General features: G+C 51.6%; 1 protein-coding gene across 15 annotated transcripts in view; it reads right to left on the minus strand.

Moving 5' to 3' along the window:
• The window catches only part of LRP8 (LDL receptor related protein 8), an 81,617-nt gene that overhangs the window by 12,680 nt on the left and 51,299 nt on the right, over positions 1 to 17,638 (minus strand). For 6 of the 15 annotated variants that reach the window (XM_057546204.1, XM_057546187.1, XM_057546203.1 and 3 more), the window contains 10 exons: positions 16,295 to 16,372; positions 15,057 to 15,176; positions 14,860 to 14,985; positions 11,657 to 11,831; positions 9,419 to 9,646; positions 6,305 to 6,423; positions 5,590 to 5,729; positions 4,027 to 4,168; positions 2,572 to 2,724; positions 1,475 to 1,699 (listed from right to left, as the gene is read on the minus strand). In XM_057546204.1, coding sequence (XP_057402187.1) covers positions 1,475 to 1,699; positions 2,572 to 2,724; positions 4,027 to 4,168; positions 5,590 to 5,729; positions 6,305 to 6,423; positions 9,419 to 9,646; positions 11,657 to 11,831; positions 14,860 to 14,985; positions 15,057 to 15,176; positions 16,295 to 16,372 — 1,506 coding nt within the window. The remainder of the gene's footprint in view (positions 1 to 1,474; positions 1,700 to 2,571; positions 2,725 to 4,026; positions 4,169 to 5,589; positions 5,730 to 6,304; positions 6,424 to 9,418; positions 9,647 to 11,656; positions 11,832 to 14,859; positions 14,986 to 15,056; positions 15,177 to 16,294; positions 16,373 to 17,638) is intronic. The other 9 variants (XM_057546202.1, XM_057546199.1, XM_057546195.1 and 6 more) reach the window with 2 other exon arrangements.

A 17,638-nucleotide genomic window follows, 5' to 3' on the forward strand; every position in this document is an offset into this window, starting at 1 on the left:
CTGTGACCTTGGGCAAGTTGTTATATATTATAATATTATATTTCTTTATCTTTAAAATGGGGATAATTATACACCTACTTCCTAGGGATATTGTGAAGATTAAATGAGATAATTCACGTAAAATGCTTACTTAGCACAGTGCCTGGCACAGCCTTGCCTAGTTCAGAGAGGCCAGGGAGTGGGGTAGGGGTTGTTGTGAGGCCTGAATAGGGGAGATAAAAGCACTTTCTAAATTGAAAAGTGCTTGGAAATTGTACTATATATTTTTAAAAGTAGGTTGCGCCATCTTTTTCATTCTCTTACACTCATCTTCATTATAACATCTGTACAGAACTTTTTAGTTTAAAAAGCAGTTTTCCCTTGGATCCTCATGACAGCCCTCTGAGGTGTGAAGAGGAGCTATCATTTGCTCCAAGAGAGGAGATGATTGTCTCCCGGCAACGGCCCAAATGCTATCCTCTCAGTGTGTCTATTTCTCCAAGTTACTCCAAGGGAACCTAATTATTAAGGGGAGAAAAGAGCTGCACTGCTTACAAAGTTTACTGTGGAAATGCCATTCTCCTCTCCCTCCGGGTCCCAAGCAAACACAGGACAGTGATATTAAAGCCTAGAGCGTGATGAAGCCAGTGGGGAGACCCCCTGGTCGGAGGTTCGGCCCAAGTGAAAGGAACTGGACTTCACACGCGACCCACCTGCCTCTCTGAACTTCAGGGTAAGCGCTCAGCTCTGAAAATCCAGCTCCTGCTGGCAAGATGGGCCTGATTATTAAGGTGCTACCACGCTGCTTAGTTTCTGGGCCATGCACATATGGGAAAAAATTTAAAAGATAGTTTATCCTCTAAAATGAACTCCCCCTAGCAGGTAACTCAATTTAAAAGGTATGTGCTGGTTAATGAGATAGAACATTTCTAGCAGTGACAATTAATGCTCCCGATGATTTAATAAGTGGTGAACTTAATTATTTTCATCCCAGGGTTTGCAGAGAGGCATTAACAGACCATAGTTATGGATATTACTATATGGGGAACCTACCGAGAGTGCTGAGAACTGAGACCAGGGCACTTGAAGCTTCCAAATCTGAGGGATGCTCCCTCATCCACGTCAGTAACGTGTGACCCAGACACACTATCAGAGTCAGCAGAGGCTGTGTGCGTGAGCACTTCTGTTCACACGGATGCCTCTGTCTCTCATGGCAACCTTGCGAAGCAGGTAGGGGAAGGGTTATTATTATCCTACTTTGTAGGTGAGGAAACTGAGGCTCAGAGATAGGAAGTAGCTTCTCTCAAGACCCTCTGTAAGGTAGGAGCACCTGTGACTCCTAAATTGCGAGTTGGCACTCTTCCTCCCGCTGCTTCCTCCTTGTAGACAGCCAATATTTAGCTCGGGTATGACCACTTCTTCCCACAGATCCCCCCTTCCTGGCTTCCCTAGGACCCGCCCGTGTCATGAAAGAAGGCAGAACTCATTTCCTTACAGTGCTGGGAGTGGTTGCTGGTTGCAGGGCGTGGGGTAGACGGGCTGATGCTGGGAGCCCTGGGAACACTAACTGAGCTTGGGACCACTGCTGCCAGGCTCGGTGTCTCTGTGCTGTGGTTCTGGTAGGCGGGGCTGCGGACGGTGGTCCCAGGGGCTCTGGTGGTGTCGGCTACTGTCCTCGTTGTGGTGGAGGCTAACGTCGTAGTTGAGGTAGACTGAGGTGCTGCAGGGGAAATATCATGAAGGTCACTGGACAAAGAATTTTGCTGTTTTAGTGCCTAAATTATTGCCTCGATGAAGTATACTTATGAACTCATTCTCATGGCTCAACTCAAACTCCTTCCCTAATCCTACTGAATGGGCTATGATTTTTACTTTAGCTGAACGCCAAGCATCTTGTCTGTGTTTATACTGCATTTCGATTTGATAAAGATGAGTCATTAAGACAATGCTGTAGAATTAGGTGTGGGCAAGACCACGATAAAAGACTGGGAGGCGTGGAAATTATATAAATCTAGAAGGAGTTTGTATGTATACTGGTACACTATTAGGTTCAAATTCTCACTCCACTTTAAACAGTTGAACCTGGAAATCATGAATGCTGCAGCAGACTTATGCTCAAACAAAAGGCCTCGTGCCTTCATCAAGACTGGAGGATGGATATAAATTTATATGGTTGAAGTATTAACTGTTAGTCCCAATCATATCACAAAAGGGCTGCTAGATAGTGTGTTAAGTTCTGGGTGAGAAACGGGCAAGATCATAGTCACCTGCGTATAAATAGTAATCAAAGCCATGGGGATCAAGGTTTCTTAATTTGAGGTCTTCAAGGGATTCCTGATCCCCCTGAAACTGAATTTAAAATGTTGTACGTATATGTGCATTTTTCTTGGGAGTGAGAAGAGAAAGCCTTGGAGGGACCCTATGGGACACCAGCATTCAAGGCAGGTACAGAAGAGGAGCCTGCAAAGGCAACAAGTAGCCAGAGAAGATGGAGGAAGACCAGGCGCTCATGGTTTTCCAGAAGTCAAGGAAAACTTCAGCAGATGGGGTCTGGCATTGCCGGGGGCCATCCCTCCTAGTAGCTCTGCTCACCTCGGTAGCACCTCTTCATGTCAGGGCCCAGTCGCATTGTGTCAGGACAGGCACAAGTGTACTTGGGGGAGTGGCTGGAGATCTGAGGAGCAGGAAGGCACAGGTACTCACAGCCTCCATTGGGCTGGGCACTCAGCTCGCAGGCATCTGCAGCTAATGGCACAGAGAGAGATGGGGAGAGAGAGTACTGGGGCACAGACAGGACGTGCCAGGGTCTCCCTCCCCCACGTACGAGGCCCTTCCCACTCGGCTAAATCAAAATGCTTTCTCTACTACTTTTACTGGGCACCTCTTGTCACTGTACCTGCTGTTTTATCCCCACTCTTTCTTCCTTTTTTTTTTTTAACATCTTTATTGGAGTATAATTGCTTTACAATGGTGTGTTAGTTTCTGCTTTATAACAAAGTGAATCAGCTATACATATACATATGTCCCCATATCTCTTCCCTCTTGCACCTCCCTCCCTCTCACCCTATCCCATCCCTCTAGGTGGCCACAAAGCACCGAGCTGATCTCCCTGTGCTATGAAGCTGCTTCCCACTAGCTATCTATTTTATATTTGGTAGTGTCTATATGTCCATGCCACTCTCTCCCTTCGTCCCAGCTTACCCTTCCCCCTCCCCGTGTCCTCAAGTCCATTCCCACACTTTCATTTAATGCTGATGACAACTCGGAGGGGGGCATGTTATGCCCAGGTTAACAGATAAAAGACTGTGGCTCAAAGAGAACAAACTTGTCAAAGCTATACCTCTAGTAATTTTGGAGACAATTAAAATTGAGGTTTGTTGGACTCCAAAGTCCATGTTTTTTCCTCCCTATGCCACATGCCATATCTCTTTCTTATTTAAATCTCTAATCTAGAATCAGGCACCAACCTTATCTCCTTACCCCTTTTTGCTTTCCCACCTTCACCCTTCCCATTACAGTTAGAATGAGTACATCCTAGTGACAGAGGAAGGGACAACCTAATTGTAGGATTCCTGGCGTCTATTGCCAACCAGCAAGCTGACTTGCTGATGGCCCTAGGATACGCTATTTTATACCACTGCAAAGTACGAACAAATAGCAAATGAGAAGCAATGTGTTCCTTTATGGCAGAAGGAGCTCTTGAATCAGACAGGCCTAAGTTTAGGCTTTAGCTCTACCACCTGCTAATGTTATTTTACCTCTATGAGCTACAGTTTCCTCAGCTGTTGAATGAGAACAGTAATATCCATACTTTGTAAGACTGGCAAAAATGGGACATTTGTATATTTATTTATTTCTACCCAGCCTTAGTTCACCAAGAGCTTAAGGCAAAATGAAATAAAATATGTGACAGCAAGGCAGTCCACCAATGAGAGGGACTGTTGCCACTACTTCTGGGGATGCTGAGACGTGACATGAATGTGAATACAGCCTGCTTACTAGAGGGAGAGGATGTGGGCAGCGGACCTGGGACCGGGGAAGGCTCACCTCTTGGCTGCTTCAGCTCATGGAAGATGACAATGTCGTGTGGGTTATTGAGGTTCTCAGCTAGGACGGAGATTTCCAGGCCATTGAGCCGATTTGCACTGAAAATGGCCTCATTCTCCAGGTCTGTCCAGAACACCTTGTCCTGTGGGGTACAAATACAGAGGATGGGAAGCCTAGAGTTTAAACCCATGACCTCAGCCTGAGGGCTTGGCCTCAAACCATAGTCACAAGAACTGCTCTGGCATCTCCCCTGAACTCTCTTGTCCACAGATTCATAGTGGGATTCTCAGCTCTGATCTGTGGCGTATGCTCTGGTTCCCTTCTGTCTCAGAGGGTTATTCAGTGCTTTGGCCTGAAGGCTGCTCATTAACGCTGAGCTAGGCCTGCTTCCTGGAGTTCAGCAGAAACCAAGGTTGGGTCTCTGTAGCTGTTACCATTACTAGGGCCTGGGACCAAGACTGGAGAGGATGTATGATCTAGTGAGAACTATCCCTACGGGGCCTCCTACAGCCTCTGGGTATACACGCATACACATCCAATGGTTAGTCCATACGAGCCTAAATGTGCACCTGTAGGCAAATCCACATTTATAGGTACAACCGTGCAGCCTCATGTACAGATCTAGACACATACCCACATGCACATCTACACACCCAAAGGCACACTTGTACCTAAAATGAACTTGTCTAGGTACTGGTATGCATATTTACACTCACAAGCACTAGCACATACAGGAATGCACATTTTTAAACAGACGCATTTATGTATACCCAGGCACATACACATACATGCCACATATACGCACAAGCACAAACACATGTGTCTGAACACACCTGTCTTTTGAAGCAGAGGCTGGACTTGGGAGCTGGAGCTTTGCCCACAATTTCAGAGCTGTGCTGGGTGATGTCACTCCAAGCAAATATTGCCAATGCCCACCACAGGCCACTGTCCCCTTGCTTTCCCTCCCCTTGGTGGCAGAGTTAGTTTTGGGGAAGAGGTATGGGTGTGCGAGAACTTGGTTGCTTCTGGCTTCCTCATTCCCCAAGGAGAAAGGTTGTTAGGGTCAGAACACAGGAGGGTCTTGACTCTTTACCCTCCTGTGAGCTTCTTGAGGACTGGGATGATGTCTGATTCACTTCTATGACCCCAGGGTCCAGCAAAGGTCAGTGAGAGTGTGCTGAATTGAAAAGCATCTCTCAGGCCATTTCCAGTAGTAAATGATACTAAGGAAATGTGTATTCCTTTTCCCTTTCTTTATTGGGGTACCTTCTGTATACGTGGGTACAGTGCTGGGTGCTGAGGGCACCTGGTCTAGCAACTTACCTGTGAGAAGTGCTCTGAGGGAGGGGCCTTGGGGAGGAAGCACAGGAAAGGCTGCCAGGTGGACAACGGGCTGCATAGCCTCTGTTTGCAGACAGCTTACATATTGTGTACAAACAAGCCAGTCGGCTTCCCTGTCCCTTTGTTTCCACTTGGACGAGTCTCAGGGAGTCGTCCTATTTGAACAGCCTTTCCTAGGCTTCAGCTTCCTGATGGGGCCATGCCTCCCCTCACGGAGCTCACCTCAAACACAGCTATCCCGAAAGGGTGGCTCAGGAAGTCAGGGGAGGAAATCAGCATCTTCCTGTTGCCTCCGCTGAAGTCAATGCTGGACAGCTGGTGCAGCTTGGAGTCTACCCAGTACAAGCGCTGGTTCAGCAAATCTTGAGGAGGAAAAAGGGACAAGGGGATCGGGTTGTGAGCCTGGGACCACAGCCCGGATTTCTGCTCCTCTGTGCCCCTTCCCTGCCCGCATCTCCAGGCCAGGCCTCAGAAGGAGGCCAGCCCAGGGCAACCATCAGGAAACACAGGCACTGGTACTATAAGGGGACACAGAGGGCTTCCCTGGTGGCGCAGTGGTTGAGAATCTGCCTGTCAATGCAGGGGACACCGGTTCGAGCCCTGGTCTGGGAGGATCCCACATGCCGCGGAGCAACTAGGCCTGTGAGCCACAACTACTGAGCCTGCGCATCTGGAGCCTGTGCTCCGCAACAAGAGAGGCCACGATAGTGAGAGGCCCACGTGCCGCGATGAAGAGTGGCCCCTGCTTGCCACAACTAGAGAAAGCCCTCGCACAGAAACAAAGACCCAACACAGCCAAAAATAAATAAATAAATTAATTAATTAATTAATTTAAAAACAAAAAGGGGGACACAGAAACAAGACCCATGGAGCTCCAGGCAGTGGTCAGCACCAGGCGCTAGAACAGGCCCCCCCAACCAGGGAGGGCAGGGCTCACCCAGGGTGATTCCGTTGGGCCACTCAATACCGTCTGACACCAGTGTCTGCCGGTGCATACCGTTGAGCCCAGACTTCTCGATCTTAGCCTTGTACCCCCAGTCAGACCAATACACGAACCTGGAAGAGAGAAGAACCCAATGGGCTTCTTGTCAGGGGACATGATTGGGGTGGCATGGGTCACAAGGGCTCGATGGCCCTCTGAATATTGAAGATTATGCTTAGTGGGGACTGGAAAGACCTCTGAAGTTCACGAGAACCATCAAACCTTAGCGCTGGCAGGCGTGTTGGTCTTCGCCTTATCTGAGTGCCTGGAGAAGCCTGTATTCCCCGAGTCCACCTGACCTCAGCTGAACAGCCTGTCAGCCCATCTCTCCCACTTCAGCAGTTCCAGTTACAGCCCTAGCATGCCAGAGCAGGAAGGGAAGGGCCCTGTCAATCCTCTTACTTTCCTGGTTGACAGAGGAGAAAGCCGATGACCTAGCCAGGGTCACACAGCAAGAACTCTGTCCAGGGCTTCTCTCTCTTTTTTCTTGAACATTTATTGAGTATTTACTAGGTGAGTGGCCTCATCTCATGTACTTACAAATGCAGTAATCACTGCCCCTCTAATCCAATCCCTACAGAGCAGGCAAAATGAGCTTCTAAAAATGGAAATAAGTTGTCATTATCCTGTTTTTTAAAATTGAGATATAATTGACATAACACTAGTTTCAGGTGTACAACATAATGATTTGATGTTGCAAAATGAGCACCACAAGAAGCTAGTTAACCTCCAGCACCACCCATAGCTACAATTTGTTTTTCTTGTGATAACTTTTAAGATCTATTACTCTCCGGTTTTTAAACTTTATGATGGTTTCTCCTATTGACCTTAAAATCAGATCCCAAATCCTTACCACATCCGACAGGGCTCTGCATGACTAGGTCCCTGCCTACCTCTCTAGCTGTCTCTCCTGCCACCACTGCCCACTTCCCTTACAAACTCCACACCCGCCCCCAGGGCTTCTCTTAGATCCTTCAGGGCACCAAGGCCTTCTCAGAGCCTTTGCCCCCACTTGTTTGCCATTTAGAACGTCTTTTCAGTAGAGAACCTTCCTTCGACCCTCAGTGTAAATAGGTCCTCCCTGTTATTGACTCTTAAAACACCCTGTTTTTTTCCTTCCAGCGCGCTCACACCATCGGTTATTTACGTGTGCATTCGGGTGTGTGGCGTATTTGTTTACTGTCTGTTTTCCCCACTAGTCTATATGCTCCACTGAGCGCAGGCTCCTCATCTGCCTTACTCCTCACTTTGTACCTGGCAGGTAGCTCGTGTGTGGCATATAGGCCTTATTTACTATTTGTTGAACGAAGTAGCCTCACAATTACCCCAAGAGGGTATAATTATTAGTCCCATTTTACAGATGAGTAAACTGTGGCTCAGAGAGGCTGACTTCCCTAAGATCACGTTGTGAATAAGTAGTAAGGCCAGGCTTCAAATTTAAGTTCAAATTAAGTTGGACTCTAAAGCCCGCGTGCTTAATCCTCCCCAAAATGCCTCTGCTGAAAGCTGGTGTCAAGCCAAGGCTGGCTCCAGGCTAGGGGGCTGGTTGTTCTGGATCCCTTCCATTTGCCACTTTGAATCCCATCGCCATTCTGCTCCGTACACCACAAGGCTGGCGCATGTGGGAACCACATCAATGGGCTCGGCTCCCTAGCCGTCTGGCTTCCAGTTGCATTCAGCAAAATATCGGAGGGGGAAGGGGAGAGACTGAGGTCAGGATGTCTATTCCCCTAACTACCCCCTACAAAGGTGCCTCCAGCTGGCTAATGCCCTAAAGGTGACCCTCTCTACCCCGCTCTTTCCTTCCCAACTCGGGTAACCCTCCCTGCTCCTGCCCCTCAGGCCTGTTACCTGTTACTAGTCCAGGATTGTGCATTAGACCTTACCCGCTCCTTTGTAAATAGTCCCTTTATTAACCGGCCTTAAATTATCTTAAAATGAGTGTGCAGTGGGTTTCCTGGCGGGACCCTGACTGAGCCACAATGGACCAGGAATGGGCTGGGTGTAACTATATGGTTTGGGGGACATGGCAGGTGCAGCCCCAGGTCTGTGTGATAGCAGACAGAGAACAGGGTTGAGGTGGGGGATAAATGAGGCGACTCAGTTGTCTGCAGAGTGCCTGGCACTGTGCTGGATGCACCTGTGCATGCCTATTAAGCGGCAGCTGTCGGTCACTTCCCAAGGCCACGCACACCCTCTCAGGTGGCCAGCCTCACCCCCAGCTGCCCTCACTGGAAGAAGAGGGTTTTCTTATCCTTGCTTAACTATTAAGGAAACAGCAGTAGGAAGAAGCTGGTGATCCTGGTAAACATAATATGATGCAGCCGCTTAAAAACCATGCCATCTCAGGACATCCCCACTGAGGGAGGGAGGGCGGGAGGGAGTCCTGCTCTGTTCAGAATCCCTACCCCTGATATGGAGGCATGGCCAGAGCAGGGCAGCCTGGGTGGTGAGGGGCCCAGAGGCTGTGGGCCACAGGGATGGGGATGGAGGTGCGCAGGCTGGAGCAGAGCTGACCCAGTAATCTCAGTCTTCAAATCTTGCTGGCTGTCCTGCAGGGCAGGAAGTAGACATGCTACAGGTAACTCCAGACGCCAATGGAGGAAGTCGAAGAGAGGCAGATACGGAAATATGAGAAAGAAACAAACAAAAGAATACTTTCTAATGGGCAGACCTGCCCCAAAATGAAACAGGCCGTATGAGAAGTAACAAGCTCCTGTCTCTGGAAGTGTGAACAGTCGCCAGATGCCCACCTGCAGCGCGCAGCAGCCTGAGGGAAGACTTCCTGCCTCGGGAGCATCTATCAGGCAATTTCTAGAGCCCTACTTGGCTCTGAGATGCTCTGGTTCTATGATGTGGTGAGAGAGTGGCAGAGTCCTGGGACCGCCCTGGCGACCAATGTGCAAGGGACTCTTGGTCAGGGGTTCACAAGCTGAGGGGCCCGCATGGACTTTCTTCCCTATGGCTTGTGTCTGGGTGGCCCAGGGCCTTCCAAAGCCCTCAAGGTAGCTCTTGTGACAGACACATGAGGACTGAGCACCTAGGGCAATTTGGGGTGGAAACACTCACCCTCGCAGGGGGTCAACGGCAATGGCCCGGGGTTCACTGAGGTCATGGCTGAAGAGAGTGCAGCGGCGTCCGCCATCAACTGTGGCCACTGAGATGGTCTTGTTGCCCGAGTCGGTCCAGTAGATGTGCTTGTGGACCCAGTCCACTGCCAGGCCCTCTGGAGAGTGCAGCTGCTCATCAATGAGGACCTCCTGCTCTGTCGGGTCGCTGGCTTTGTCCATGTAGGCGCTAGGAGCAACCAGGGCTGGCATGGGCAGGTGTGCCACCCCCAGGCCCATCTGGAGCTGCCCTTCCCCTCTCTCTTCCCTCTGGGCCACAGCAGTGCACTGGAGAGGAACTTGGCTAATTTCCATTCAACACATTCCCTGGGCCACCAGGGTAAGGATACAGGCTCAAGTCAGCCACAGTCTCTGGCCTGGAGGAGCTCAGTTTAGTAGGGACAGAAATTTACAGCCAGATAATTACACCAATACACTGTGATTACGGAAAGTATCAGAGGCTATAGCAGCAGAGAAATGGAGACTACATCACCCTGGAGGGCTGGAGAAGGCCTTGTAGTTGAGCCCTGAAGGACCAGTTTGTCAGGAACACAAAGAACAGAAGGCAGAGGGAACAGCATGTGCAGATGCCGAGGCGTGTGTTCTGGAACAGTGAAAGATCCAGTGGGGGTGGAGTGGGGTAGGTGGGGTGTAAGGCAGGAAGTAAGTGTAGGCAGAGGCCACATCCTGACGGGCTCTGCATGCCACGCTAAAGGCTCAGGATTTCACTGTGGAGGGGTAACTGAACAGGTCGGAGGACATGGCCAGATAGGCATGTTAGATCACTGTGGCACCTGCGGAATATGCGAGGGATTGGAGGAGGAGGGAATGAAGGCAGCGAGACCAGTTAGGAGGCTGTGACCGCATCCCGGTGAGAAACGAAGAGGGTCTGCAGAAGGGCTGAGGCAGTAAGAATGGACAGAAGGGGCCACAATACAGCAGACACTCAGGAGGCAAAATTAGCAGGGCTTTCTCTCTCCCAAATGCTTTATTTCCCAAAGTTTTCCTCTCCACATACCCTCTCTTCGGGTGATTAGTTCCACAGTGCCCATGGCCATCCACAGCTCTGACCCTCTGATCCAGACAACTGTCTAAGTTCCAGACTATAAAGCCAACTGGCCCCCGTCGGACGTCCCATGGACACCTTGAACTCAACACATCCCAAACTGTTCATCCCCATTCCCCTCCTCTCAGCCACACAGACAGACTGCCTACCCCCCACCGGAAACTCCTCCCTTGCTCCCATCTCAGAGAACGGTACCACCGTCCACGAAATCTCCCAAGCCGGAAACTGAAACTCCCAAAATGAACCTGGGAATTCATTTTGGCTCCTCCTCCCACAGCTCCATACCCAGGGCATCATCAAATCCTGCCTGTTTCCGTCACAACCATTGGACAGGCACCGCTCAAGCTGGTTCTGGGTGTGCGAGTGTGAGTGTCTGTGTGTGCTGGGGTGTGATAGGCATCGAGTAGTCAGCGAGCAGCATCCATCCATCCACCATTCGTTCAACAGTACGCCCAGTGCCTGGTCATCGGCAGTCCTGCCAAGTGGATCTCAGGACAAAGAAAGGGGGCCTGGGCATGCAGAGGCTTCTAGGAGAGAACCTCCTTGTGTGTGCAAGGAGCCTTCCCAAGCGCCAGAGTCCACTGACTGTGGTGTGAAGGGCTGGACTGCAGGTAGTGCCACCCAGGAAGACTTCCTTGACCGCCAGATTGGGTCAGAGGCCTCCTCTATACTTTTCCCTCATGATCATAACAATGGATGTCGCTATGCTCTGAGTGGGATCCTCCAGGCAAGACCAGGTCTGAGTCATCTTTGAGTCCCCAGCATCCAACACACATATATGTGAGCTGCTCTGAAAATCCCTACCAAAGCCCAGAGGCTGCTTCCTTTCCGCCCTGGCTGAACATTTCCTGTGTCTCGCACTGCCCCATCAGGCCACCAGAGGCCAGTCAAAGCCCCCACGTGTGGGGCTCAAAGCTGCTCACCCATCCAAGCCCTCAGCCCTGGAAGGCCCAGCAGGTGGAGAAGTCCTGGCAGTTCCACAACCACTGTGAACCCGCATGCCTTCCTAAGCCCCATCTCTGTCCTGGGGAAATATAGCGGCAGAAGGGGTGCAGAGGCCACCCTTCCTCTCCTCCTTTGTTGGCCCCAGCCCCGCCCCCCAGGCCTGGTTGCAGGACCCAGGCCTCAACTCACCTGTAGATCTTGCGGTAGGAGAGGTCACACCAGTAGATGCGATTGGTGGCAACTTCGACGTCCAGCGCCACGACGTTCTTGAGCATGGGGATGAGACGCGAGTAGTCCCGCTTCACCAGGTCTATCCTCCGCACTTCGTGCCGGTTGGTGAAGATTAGGGACGGGCTTCTGCCAGCTGCCATGCAGGGGGGTTGAGAGGGAAAGGGTCAGTGTAAGAGGCGGGGGATCTGGAGACCAAGGCTCTGCCACTGGTTTGCTGGGGGACTCCTCATTTCCTGTAAAAAGTGGTGACGACTCCTACCTCACAGGTTAAAGAAACAGGTGAAATGATGGGTACAAAAAGCATAAGATGCAAAGCACCACGCGTAACAGAGGGATTTTTATTCTTTTTATCAGACACAAACTCCCCCCAAATCTTTGATGACTCCCCATTTCCTCTGGCCTGCACGGAAGGCCTTCCGCAGCATGACCCCAACTCCCTGTCCAGCCTCATCACTCACCCCACTAACACCTTGATTCCGGCCACCAGACTACCTGTCATCACCTCGCCACGGCAGAGCTTTGCTGCCTCGGGGCCTTTGCTCAAGCTGTCCCTCCACCTAGAATGCATTTCTCCCCAGCAGCTGCCACCTCCTCTGCTTGGGCCCCACTGCAGTGTTCAAGAAGGGGCAACATGAGCGTTAAATGATTTAGAAAGATGACTGAGGCTGCAGAATGGAGCACGGACCTCAGGGCTAGGGGTGAGACTCGAGGGAGGAGATTCAAGGAGGTCGTTGTGAGTCTTTAGTTTATACAGAGTGTATTGGCATGAGATCAATCTGCAGATGCCGGCAGGGACCAGATCACAAAGGATCCTGTGATCCAGGGGAAGAGTTTGCACTTTATTCTGAGCCAATAGCAGGGGTGGGATGTGTATAATATGACACAGATTATATACGTGCAAAGGGACAACACACAACTTCCCGTGTATACACAAACCCATTTTCAGATTTAGGATTAGATTTTAGGAAGATCTTCAGTGAGGTAGACATTCCTGGCTACTCCATGGGGAGGGTCACTGTCCCCCAGGCCTATGAGGGCCTAGCACTTCGCACAGGCCGCCACTCCTCCAGCCTGTTTTCAGATGGAACGGGCCGCTCTCAGGCACCTGCAATACTGAATGGCAACACCTGCCCCTGGCGCTGCCTGTACCTACCTTCTCCCCCTCTTGTTTTCCAGCTGACACTTCTACAGGCCACCTGGTTCCTCACTGTCCATCTGTGCTCCCTGGGGACAGGGTAGGACCAGCACAGAGCCAGGTGGGGTCTGGGGCTGGGTGTGCGACCTGTGTGTAGATTATTTCAAAGCAGGGTTGGGGTGACAGGGAAGGTATGGGACAAACAGATACCATGGAAAAATAGAGGTCTAAGCGCAAGGAGAAAGGAGGAAAGCTGGATTCAAGGCCCAGCTCTGCCACTGACAAACTGTGATTTTCCTCACCTCAAAATGAGAGCAAAGACACTTCACCTTCCTGAGGGCAGGAGCTGGGTTACAGGGTAACTTGAGGTGATTTTTACTGAGAGGTGTGACTGTGACAGGAACCCTGTGTGTTTATGATTTGAGTTTTTGTGTAACTGCACTTTAGATATTCACACGTAGGGGTTTGTGTATACATGGGTGTATGTTGTCTCCACTGCACGTATGTAATCCCTGTTCTGTGTCACACCTGTCCCATGTGGGGGTAAGAACAGGTTGCATGTTACATGTGATGTGCTAATGTATGTGCTGTACATTGTGCAGTTTGGGTGGTATATGTTTTGGGTTTACGGGCTACATGTCAATTATTGTAGCTGCTGTGTTGTTATAACCTATAGACTGGGTATTATATTCGTGCATCTGAATTCCAGGTTCATATATCCAACAGCCTACACAATACTTTGTTTAGATGTCTAAACAGTTTTGTTAAATTTAACATGTCCAAATCAATCTAATATTCTCCCAAACCTGCTTTTCTCACCGTCTTTCCCAACTCCATAAATAGCAATCCTATTTTTCCAGTTAGTTCGTCAAAAACCTTGGGGTCATCTTTGACTCCTTTTTTTTCTTTCACATCCTACATTTAATTCATAAGCAAATCTTGTTGCTTCAAAATAAATCCTGACCTTCAAAATATATTCATACTGTCATACTGTCCACTTCTCATTATTCCCACGCAAGGCCCTGATCCCAGCCACCATCACCTCTCTCCTGGCTGACTGCAAGGACCTCTGCAGCAGTTCCCCCGCTTCCTCCCCTGCCCCCGACGGTCTATTCCCAACACAGCCGTCAGAGGAAGTCAGTTAAAATGTAAGGCACACCCTGTCCCTCTACTCTGAGCCCACAAAGGCTTCCTTCCCCCTGACTGACAGTGAAACCAAGAGTCAGCCCTTAGAATGGTCTCAAAGGCCTTTGTGATCTGCCACCAAGTCACCTCTTGGACTTCATCTCCTATGCTCCTTGCCCTGGTTGCCCTGGCTTCCTCGTTCTTATCTGAACACAGCAGGCATGCTGCTGCCTTCGGTTCCTGCAGGTAATGCATGGCTCACTCCTTCATCTCCTTCAGGTCATTATTCAAATGTCACCTTCTCAGTGAGGGCTTTCCTGACCCCTCTATCGAAAACTATAACTTCTCTACTTTATATTTCTTCTGAACCCTCATCACCATCTGCCATGCACTGTATTTATTTTTCTGATTTCTTGTCTGTCTCACCAACTAGAGTGTAAGTCCCATGAGGATAGACAGGGATTCATGTCTGTTTTGCTTACTGCTGAATCCCTAGTGCCTACAACAATGTTAGGTGTTCAGTGTAAAGAACTGAATAAAACAAGTGAATTCCGTTGGCTGACCTGACGGTCAACGTGAGGTCTGCACATGGCCTGCTCTTTGTGTGGGCTGCCCGTGCCGCGTGTAGCCAGCACGGTCCAGCCCGCGTCTGGCACTGTGTGTCGTGCGAGTGCAGACTCTGTGGGCTGTACCGGGTGGCGCTGTGCAGTGTCTGCGTGGTGTTCATGCACAGTGCATCGTGTGCGTGCTGAATATTTACACTCTGAGCACCGTGTGTGCAACCTGCCATCTGTGTGTGTATACGCAGGTGTGCACACCTGCTCCTCGCGTATGTGAAGCACACTGCTTCCTGGACTCCCTCAGAGCTGCTCCCCTGCCCCCCACCTTGCGGTGTCCGTACCGACGGCCTTGCAGTTCTTGGTCAGGGTGTCCATCTCGTAGCCAGGGTGGCACTCGCACTTAAAGTAGCCCTTGTAATTGACACAGATCTGGCTGCAGGCGTCTGGGTCCTCACACTCGTCAATGTCTGTGGGGAGGAGCAGAGGTCAGAACTGGCAGGAGGAGCTGCCTCCTTGAGGGGCTCGGGGAGGGTCTCACCACCACAGGTCTTCTGGTCCAGGAGCCGGTAGCCCAATGGGCACGTGCACTCAAAGCCGATCTTGAGGTCGGTGCAGATGTGGGAACAGCCGCCATTGTTGTGCAGACACTCGTTCAGCCCTGGGGAGGGACGTGGGCTCCTGAGGGTCCAGGAGCTCAGATTGGGGTGGGGGCAGGACAGGGATGGGCCTAGAGCTGAAGCAGAGACCCAGGGCAGCGAGCTTCCCCCAGAGCCTCACTGAGCCTCAGCCTCATTGGCCAGGTGACTGGGCAAGAGGAGGCTCAGAGAGGGCCAGGTCACATAGACAGGACACAGTGGAACCAGAACTCGGGTCCTTTGCCTCCCAGGCCAGGGCTCTGTCCACCACCAGGCTGAAGGCAGCTAGGCTGCCTAAGGTCTTTCCTTTCACAAACACATTTCTTATGGCTCCTCCTTCCTCGTGACCTCAGAGTTGAAGGTGCCTGCATGTACCACGTCCAACCCTCAGGTACCCCAAGAATCCCTTCCGAAATGCCCTTGCTTAAACACCTCCAGCCTCGGGAAGCCTGCTTCCCCCCTGAGGCAGCTGGCTCTGTGTGGGGTTGGCCAGAGTCCAATGGCACCCTCAGAATCTCCTTAAAGCCCCGATTCCTGGTCCCCCGCCATTCAAGTGCCTTTCTCTGGATGCACTCCATCTGTCTGTGTCCTTCTCCGGCAGGGCCCAGAGCTAGTCCGCCACCCAGAGGAGTCTGAACAACAAGGGCTGCCCGCTACTGAGCTTGTGGTTATCTAAGACTGCCAGGCCTCTTTCTCCATGGAGCTGTTGCTAAGTCAGTTCTCTCCCACCGTGAACTACGGTGGATTTTTCTCACCTCTCATTTCAGCACCTGTCCCTATTCCTACACTTAGTCACAGGCCTGGTCCCAGTATTACCAACTGCTGCAAGGGATGAAGGGATGCCAGGAGGTCATCTGGTTCCCCCGTCCTCCGCTCCCTTACCACCTCCTGGCAGGGTCCTAGCGGAGGTCAGGGAGGCCAGGACCAAGGCTCACCAAGTTCTCACAGCATCTTCTGGGCTTTAGAACCACAGACGGTTAATTCTGCCAGCCAGGGAAGGTGCCGTGCCACCCTCTGCCCATCAGGCCCATGCCCCACCACTCCAGCCAAGCCAGGCAGAGCTGTGCCAGGCCAGCCAGGGCCATGCACACAGCTGGTCTGAGCTGCCCACCCCAGGCCATGCACAGCTGTGGTGCCCCACCTCCAGCCTGAGCCATGCTTAGGGAATGCTCCTCTTTACCCCTGGGCCGCCTCCTGTTTCTCTGGGATGTTGGCAGAACTGAAAGAAGAAGACCATAGCAACGCCATGACTCGGGGGCCTGGGGGTGACTCAGCCAGGCCCAGCCCTGGGAAGCCCCAGCCCCTCGGGGTGGGCTGAGCTGTGGTAGCTTTGCGGTGGTCTCTGTAGGGCACCACCCTCCAGGACTCTTTCTGTCACTCCAAGCCCTCCTTGACCTCTCCGACACCACACTACTCCCTCCCGTCCATTCCTCTGTTCACCTGCTCACTCACGGCCTCAGTCACGCATCACTCACTTCCTACCCCTCCTTCTGCAGGAGCAGCAGCTCAACCATTGTGTTTACCGAGCACGGGGCGGAGGGGCACGTGTAGGATGGCTCTGCAAGGGGAGAGGGGAGAGCTCCACGCGACTCAGGCTTCGATGAAAGACCAAGGAACTGAGTCCTCCAGGGCTGAGGTGAGTTGAGGTCAGAGAATGGGTAGCGGGTCCCGAGCTGTCTACCTCCGTCAACCCTTCCCTGGAAGGCCAGCGCTGAGGCAGAGGCTGAGGGGAGCCTCCGGGCCTTCCCAATTCTACCTACCCTGGAGGTGATTCTGCTGGGGGGCCTGCAGGGTGGGGAGAGGGGAAGGTGGCCCAGAGAGGCCTGAGGAGCATTGGAGTTCCCCTGTTGAAGGAAGGGGCAGTGCCCTTCTCCCAGCACACACGCCCACCTGCATGCACACACCTGCATGCACACACCTGCATGCACACACCTGCATGCACACACACACCAGCTTACGTGCACAGGCAGGCACATTCACACAGACGTGGGAGCCGCACAGAGATACGTGATGCAATTCCCTTGCCTTCCTCAGAGAAGGAGCCATGGGTACAGACACTGGCCTCTCACCAGCACAGAGACACAAACACATGCGTACATACGTCTCTTTGGTGTGTCATGCAAAAGACAAGAGAGAAGAGAGTTTAGCAGGTTAGTAGTCTGTGGGTCGGGGGTGGGAGGCGGTGGCTAGGCTCAGCTGCTCCTGCTTCCTTATCCTCTTTTCCATAACTTCCTTCTTCTGGGACTTTCCATGGCAGGGCCTGGGGGGAGTCTGTCACCTGCAAGCTCAGGTGGAGGCCGAGTGACCTTCACCCAGCTACTCTTCCTTCCGAAATCAATTTCTTAATCTTCAATAGGGGCAGAAACGTGCTATTCCAGGGAGCTCCAGGGGATGAGGCTCCCCTGAGGGCCCAGGAGGGGAGGTACTGGGTGGAAAAGGGTCTGCCAGGAGGGTAGGGGAGGGAGGGTCTGACCTAGGCTCTGTC

This window comes from Balaenoptera acutorostrata, chromosome 1 (assembly GCF_949987535.1).
Source record: "Balaenoptera acutorostrata chromosome 1, mBalAcu1.1, whole genome shotgun sequence".
Taxonomy (NCBI): Eukaryota; Metazoa; Chordata; class Mammalia; order Artiodactyla; family Balaenopteridae; genus Balaenoptera; species Balaenoptera acutorostrata.